This window comes from Galeopterus variegatus, unplaced genomic scaffold, assembly GCF_000696425.1.
Source record: "Galeopterus variegatus unplaced genomic scaffold, G_variegatus-3.0.2 Scaffold569, whole genome shotgun sequence".
In the NCBI taxonomy this organism is placed as follows: domain Eukaryota; kingdom Metazoa; phylum Chordata; class Mammalia; order Dermoptera; family Cynocephalidae; genus Galeopterus; species Galeopterus variegatus.
In genome coordinates this window covers 471,368-478,637 of record NW_007726680.1, presented here as the reverse complement: position 1 = coordinate 478,637, position 7,270 = coordinate 471,368, and the positions used below count along the sequence as shown (strand labels likewise).

The following is a 7,270-nucleotide window of genomic DNA, read 5'->3' as shown; positions in this document are numbered from 1 at the left end:
GTCCTCGTTTGTAGCAGAAAGGTGGGTCTTGGAGCTACTGGCAGAGAAGGGGAATAATTTTAGGTTGAACAGTATAAAATAGCTGTCTGTCTAGGTGAAAAGTGGCCAGTTAATGGCACTATCTTAGGGATTTATAAGTGCAGTTGCTGGAGCCAGATGGCCTGGCCTTGTATCCTGGCTCTGCCATTTGCTAACTGTTACCTTAGGTAAGGTATTTAACTGTTGGTACCTCAGTTCCCTCACTGGTAAAATAGGGATAGTAATGATAACTCCGTGATGGGACTGTTCCAAAGATTACACAGGTCCGTATGTGTCAAATGTTTAGAACAGTTCCAGATCCTTATAAGCTCCCTGGAAGTGGCGGCTGCTCTCATTACCACTCTCATCCTTACAGAGCACTCACTGGGACTGGGACCTTTACTCCACAGTGCACTCTGCAGACCATTCACTTCAACTCAGAGGCAGGCCTGCTCCCGCTCCCCTTTCATGGTGGTGGTGGGACCCTCGGTTCCCCACTGCGCTCCCCTTCTCCTGGAGCTGGTTCCTTGTTTCATCAGCCCCTCTTCAGCTTTATTTCACACACAGCATCTGTTTCTCCCAACCTCCTTCCAAAATGTGAAATTCTGTCTCTGAGTCCCTCACTTCCTTCTTGTCCCAGTAGGTTACACGTCTGTGTCTGCCTCCCCTCTTTCAATCCATATCTCTCCACCTCCTGTCAGGATTTCCTAACCCAGAGACCAGCCTGTCCTCCCTCCCTCCCACAAAGGAGCACACCACTGTCTTGGTTGGAACTAGAGTTTATTTCAGGGAGACGGGCTCAAAGGCCTGGGTCTGTCCAGTGGGGTCCTGAGGCCTCCGGCTTCTCACTTGGCCTTTGGGTTACGGAACTTGCGTCCAGCAAAGATAGCCTTGTCCCCAAGAGCCTCTTCAATCCTAGGATGCAGATAAAGTCAGAACTGCTGCCTTCCAATCCAATAACCCTCAGCTCCCCAATGCCCAAGCCCACTGTACCCCTCGTACCTCATGAGTTGGTTGTATTTGGCCAGACGCTCTGAGCGGCAGGGGGCGCCAGTCTTGATCTGAGGAGGGAAGAAGAATTTGGAGGGAAGCAGTTGGGCCTGGCCCCAAGAAAGCATCCTGTGGTGGCATCAACTCAGGGGCAAGAGGCTGGAACCCCAAGAACAACTTGTCAGTAGAAGGAAGCCAAAAGTACCTGTCCTGTGCAGAGCCCCACCACGAGGTCAGCGATGAATGTGTCCTCAGTCTCCCCAGAGCGGTGGCTCACCATCACCCCCCAGCCGTTAGACTGAGCCAGTTTGCAGCTGGGTAGAGAGGACATATGATGAGGCCTTATGAGACCCCCTCAGGGGAAGCCAGTGGCTGGATGGGGCTTTTCCCTTGTGTTTTGGGGAGTGGACACTGCAGGAAAGGCAGTGACTATGTTCTTTGGGAAGTAGGAGAGAAGAGGGATTTCTGATGTTGAATATGGGCTCCTGCGATGATGGTGAGAACGGCAGGCTCTGGGTGAGAGGAATGGCATGGGCTGGGGGTGGGGGACATGGCAGTGCTGCAATGGCAAAATTCTTGGGGTCAGGCCAAGAGTTAGTCAAAGCCTTAAGGTCAAGAAGACATGGGTGAGTCAAGTGCCAAGGGAAGGATAGACTTGGAGTTAGTGGACAAGACTGTAGCTGGAGTGGGCAGAGCTGAAGAAGAGAGGCACTCACGCCTGGATGGATTCAGTCACGGAGCCAATCTGGTTAACCTTCAGCAGCAGGCAGTTGCAGGCCTTCTTCTCAACAGCCTGGGCAATCCTCTTGGGGTTGGTGACTGTGAGGTCATCCCCCACAATCTGGATGTTCACCCCAGAAAGGAACGAGGTCCAAGTGGCCCAGTCATCCTGGTCAAAGGGATCCTCAATGGAGACCACTGGTGAGGGTTGGGAGCAGAGTCACAGTCAAAGTCAGAAGGGGCCTCATTGAGGGGTAACAGGTCAGAAGAATTTGGTTTTTTGTTTGTTTTTTTTTTTCAGTGAGCAAACCGGCCATCCCTATATGGGATCCGAACCCGTGGCCTTGGTGTTATCAGCACCGCACTCTCCCGAGTGAGCCACGGGCTGGCCCAGGTCAGAAGAATTTGGTTTTTTGTTTGTTTTTTTTTTTCAGTGAGCGAACCGGCCATCCCTATATGGGATCCGAACCCGTGGCCTTGGTGTTATCAGCACCGCACTCTCCCGAGTGAGCCACGGGCTGGCCCAGGTCAGAAGAATTTGGATAGGGATTGTCATGGGGCTAAGGGTTGGAAGGACCCACATCTGTGGCAAAGCAGGGCACCGAAATCAGTATATAAGGCAGTTGCAGGGTATGTGGGCAGGAACACTAGAACACCTGGGAGTCTCACCAGGATAGTTCTTGATGAAGCTCTTGTACAGCTCCCCAAGCTTCTCCCCAGTGATGTACCGTGCAGGATCATCAGGTGACTTGAAGTCAAGATCGTATTTCCCACTGCGATAGAACTCAGATGCTGCCACATCCATGCCGATCACCACCTTGTCCGGGTAACCAGCTGCCTGGATGGCCGTCTTCAGCAGCTCCAGGGCTGAGAGAGGAGCAAGAAAGGACCTGAGACTCCAGCACCCCCTGTCTTTGCAGCCTCCCTTCCCCATGAGGACCCAGGAGATATGTCCCCCAGGGTGCTCAGCACTGACCCTCATTGTTCTCCAGGATATTGGGTGCAAAGCCACCCTCATCACCCACGTTGGTGGCGTCCTTCCCATACTTGGCCTTGATGACCCCCTTGAGGTGGTGGTAGACTTCGGCGCCAATGCGCATGGCTTCCTTGAAGGAGCTGGCTCCCACAGGCAGAATCATGAACTCCTGCATGGCCAGCTTGTTTCCAGCATGGGAGCCCCCATTGATCACGTTGAAGGCCTGAGATGGGGAGAGAGGGCTCATATCTAGGCCAGGGCATGAGGGATCAAGAAAGGATGGGAGGGCTGGTCTGTTAGCTCACTTGGTTAGAGCGTGGTGCTGGTAATACCAAGGTCAAGGGTCTGGATTCCCGTACCAGCCAGCCGCCAATAAAAAAGAAGGGGGTTCAATTCCACAATCCTGGCTTCCCTACTTATTAGCTGAGTAGTCTAGGATGAGTAATTTTACTCCTCAGAGCCTCTTTCCTCATATCTAAAAATTGGGGATAACAACTTCCCTGCAGGATCTTTTGCTGAAAATTAGATAAATTGAATGTGAAGTTCTATGCAAGTGCCCAGTTCTATAATAGCTAACACTTTTACAGCACTTACAACATGACAGGCACTGTTCTAAGTGCTTTACATATATTAGCTCATTTCATTCTCAAAACACCTTTATTAACTAGGTACCATTATTACCCCCCATTTTACACATGAGGAAATTGAGACATGGAGAGGTTAAGTAATTCGCCTAAGATCACACAACTAGTAAACAGGGAGAGCCAAGATCGAAACCCAGTGGTTTGGCTCTAGAGTCCACGCTCTTCTACAATCTTCCTAATAAGTAACAATAAATGGTAACATTATTATTGAGATTAAATTCAAAGGGTTTCCGTTAAGAGGGCATGGGTTTAATAAGGACTCAAGAAGATACAAAGAAATGCCAAGATTCTCACCATGAAAGAGGTCTCAAAATGATCTGGGGGTGGGAGGCATGGGCGGAACAAGGTTGGAATTTATTTATTTTTTTAGGTGCTGGCCGGTACTGGGATCTGAACCCGTAACCGTGGTGTTAAGAGGATGTGTTCTAACCAACTGAACTAACCGGCCAGCTGAGGTTGGAATTTTTGAGACTAGGATTGGAATGTGAAGGAACCAGGTTACTTGGTAAGGGAAGGTTTGGATTGTGGGAAAGAGGGAGGGGCCGAACTGCAGCAGGAGAGATTCAGTTTCAGGAAACCGCTTCTTTGGAGCAGGTCTGAAAGGTGGATTTTCCAGGGACTGTTAAAGCACTGCTCACGGGGTGGGGGCAGCTTTGTCACTGTGGGATCTGGCAGGGGCAGCTGCACTCACAGGCACTGGGAGTATGAGGTCAGGGTTCCCAGCGAGATCTGCGATGTGTCGGTACAGTGGTACCCCCTTCTCGGCTGCTCCCGCCTTACACACCGCCAAGGACACGCCCAGAATGGCATTGGCCCCAAACTTGGCTGGAAGGAGGTAAGTGGGAAGAAAGGGTGAGATCTTCTCCTGCAGGGTCTGGGGTTATCTCCTTGAACGTCCCCTCTGGTCACCCCAGGAAGAATCCAGAGCTCCAAACCACAGTGCATTAAGAGTTTGTTAACAGATCTCTCCCTGCATGGCCTGAGGAGCTCTGGGAGCCCCCACCCCAGAGGAATGTTTCAATTTAAGTCTGTGTCCACAGTCTGGCCCAGGCCTGGCAGAGGGCAGACATCAGGAAATGCCTGTGGAATGAATAAAAATCCATCCAGCTACCATGTGCCCCCAAATGTGGGACACAGAAATAACCCTAGTCAGACCTCACGTGGTCTCTCCCCATCCCTTGCCCGTCTCCAACCCTTCACTCACACTTATTCTCGGTCCCATCCAGCTCAATCATAAATTTGTCGACTTTTTCTTGATCCACAACACTTAGTTTCTGAGGGAAGAGCAGAGGTCAGATTTGTCAGAAGTCAGGGCATGTGTGGAAGGATAAGTGAAGATATTTGGGGGAGGAAGCTGCCCAAGATGAGGCAGCTGGGGCGTTGGGGGGAGCGTAGGGGAGCAGTCTCCTCCACTTGCCTTTTCCAGCAGAGCGGGGCCTAGAGTCTTGTTGATGTGTTCCACAGCCTTCAGGACTCCTAGAGAGGCCAGAGGAGGGGGTTCAGATCTCCGATTCAATCAGGCCTTTTCCTGTAGCCCCCAGCTCCTGAAGAGCTTTGCATTCCAGTCCTCTACCCCTGTGTGCCCATGTCCTGAAACCACCCACACAAGGTTCCTTCTGCGCTGGTCTTTCCTCACCTTTCCCCAGGTAGCGGGATTTATCTCCATCTCTAAGTTCCAGAGCCTCATAGATACCTGTGGAAGCCCCGCTGGGCACAGCTGCTCGGAATCGGCCTGGGCGGGAGGAATTGGAAGATCAAAAAGAGTTCCCATCCCACTCTCCCCTCCCGAGGGCTGAGTGTGAGCTACTCTCTCTGAGCCCAGGGAGACAGCGCAGAGAGAGACTCCTGCTGCTCCTACCTCTGGAGCCAGGTTGGAAGAGTTGCAAAAGTTTTGGGAAGGGGACCCCAGAGAAAGGAGAGGATGTGGTACAGAATTGGGGTACAAAGGCCAGATGGGGTTGGGGTCTTCTGAGGCAAACTAATTCAATGGGCCTGTGGTACCCTTGGCCGTGTACAGATCCACCTCCACTGTGGGGTTGCCCCTGGAGTCCAGGATTTCCCGGGCAAAGATTTTCTGCATGGCCATAGCTGCAGGACAAGAGATGTGAGTGAGTTTGGACAGTTGATCTCTTAAGGAACCAGAAATCCCTTGCCCTTTAAGAGTCTTCCCCACCCCAAGAAGGCAGGTGCCTGAGCTAAAAATACCCACCAAAAAGGTCACAGACCAAAGAGGCTGCCCCCTCCCCCACTCAGAACAGCTCCTATTCCACCCTCCCATCCTAAGAATCCAGGGGCCTCTCCTTTATAACTCTTCAGATTCTGCCACTCCATGAACCCCCACCTCCCCCAAAACTGCACTTATGTCTTGTTCTTCCACCCTTCTGGTCAAGCAATCGGTTCTCCATGGCTTCCTCTCCCTCAGATCCTTTCTGGTTTTCATTTTCCTGCTCCTAAACCCTCCTGGGACCCCAATTCCCTAGCAGCTCCAACTCTGCACTTCTCTATCCATCCCTGCCTGCCCTTCCCCACGGCCTCCTTTTCCAATATACCCTTGGGTACTCCCAGAGCTTGCCCTGTCCTGCCTGCTCCAGCTTCTCTTTTTTTTTCAAGCATCCTCAGTCACAGGGAGAAAAAAAGCCTAAATTTCCCCCACTTTCCTCAAGTCAGCACTACCCTTTATCATCTCCACCCGCTGGGGCTGAAAGATTCACCAGACCTGGGATGTCTTCCCTGGGGGTTTGGATGGAGCTCCGAGTCTAGGTGGCAGCTGGGACAGTGTCAGCTCACCCCCTCTCAGGCTGGGCATTTATCCCTGAGCCACACTATCCCCCAGCCAGCCCCGCCTCTCTGTCCATCCTCCCCCCTCCACACGGGGCTGGCCGCCAAGTGCCCACTACAGCCTAAAGCAGAAGTCTTTGGCCCTGGGCACCTGCCCACTTTCCAGAGGTCAATGACTGCCCTCACTTTCTCTCTGTCCCCCAATAAAAGTCTCTACTTTTAATTCCACCCGTTGGGAGGGGCAGAGGAGAGGCTTCATATTGGGGGGTCTCTCCCCTCCCCAGGATTATATTCCTCTTTTGCAAAGGTTAAAGAGGAACAAGTGCCCTTTAGAAAAGGCCAGGGGTAACCTGAGCCCTGCAGGGCTGGGGAGGGGGCCTGGAAGAGGGGCTGCGGGATTGACATCCACACATGCTCAGCTCACTTGGCGGGCCTCTGCCCTCGGTGGGGGAAGGGACTGAGGATTCTGGGCAAGTTCTAAGTTCTCAAACCGACCCCCCCACCCAGAAGGCGAGAGGGTCTCACCTCTCAGGGTCCTAATAACGGCCATTCTCGGCGCCACCCCATCCTACCCTCTCCCGGCTAGTGAGGAGGGTGAGAGTGGGGGCCGGGAGACGAATTTAGACGGGCCCTCTGAGCTGGCGCGGCGCCCGACTGATAGCGCTGGGACAGCACTTGTCGCCCAGCGTGGAGACTGTCGGTCAGGAGTCCCTTTCCCCACAGACTGTGGGAGCTTCAGCGCGCGGCCCCAGCTCATCAGTGGATGGTGTTCAATCAGGGGTGAAAAAAATGAATGGACGGAAGGAGGGGGGTGGCCCTTTGTGTGCGTCTGAAGGCCGGAGGCCCGTCCGGCGGTCCGCTTGTAGCATTGCCAGGTAGTGGGTCTCCGCACCCGGTCATCCTCTCGCCTTGGTGGCTCCTGGGGGAGTGTGGGGTTTGCCCCGAGTTCTGCCGCAACCCCCGCCGGCCGATGGGCGGAGGTTCTGGGGCGCCTGGGCTCCTCGCCCCCGACTCGGAGGCCCCTCCCGCCGGCGCTCGAGCGGCCCGCGCCCGGTGACTCACCCCGGCGGCCCTGTCCCCAGCTCTCCTCCCCGCCCGGCCTGCCCCGCGGTGCGTCTCCCAGCCCCCACCCCAGGATCCCTAC

General features: G+C 53.7%; 1 protein-coding gene across 1 annotated transcript; it reads right to left on the bottom strand.

Moving 5' to 3' along the window:
- Positions 1-781: 781 nt before the first annotated feature.
- On the bottom strand, positions 782-6,702 carry ENO3 (enolase 3 (beta, muscle)). The gene is made up of 12 exons (XM_008570098.1): positions 6,652-6,702; positions 5,350-5,436; positions 4,985-5,080; positions 4,766-4,824; positions 4,553-4,622; positions 4,040-4,173; positions 2,705-2,927; positions 2,398-2,595; positions 1,725-1,926; positions 1,214-1,322; positions 1,021-1,079; positions 782-933 (listed from the first exon to the last, which is right to left on the bottom strand). Exons 1-12 carry the CDS (start codon positions 6,674-6,676, stop codon positions 864-866), a joined length of 1,332 nt encoding a protein of 443 aa, XP_008568320.1. The 5' UTR covers positions 6,677-6,702; the 3' UTR covers positions 782-863.
- Between the last annotated feature and the right edge of the window lie 568 nt (positions 6,703-7,270).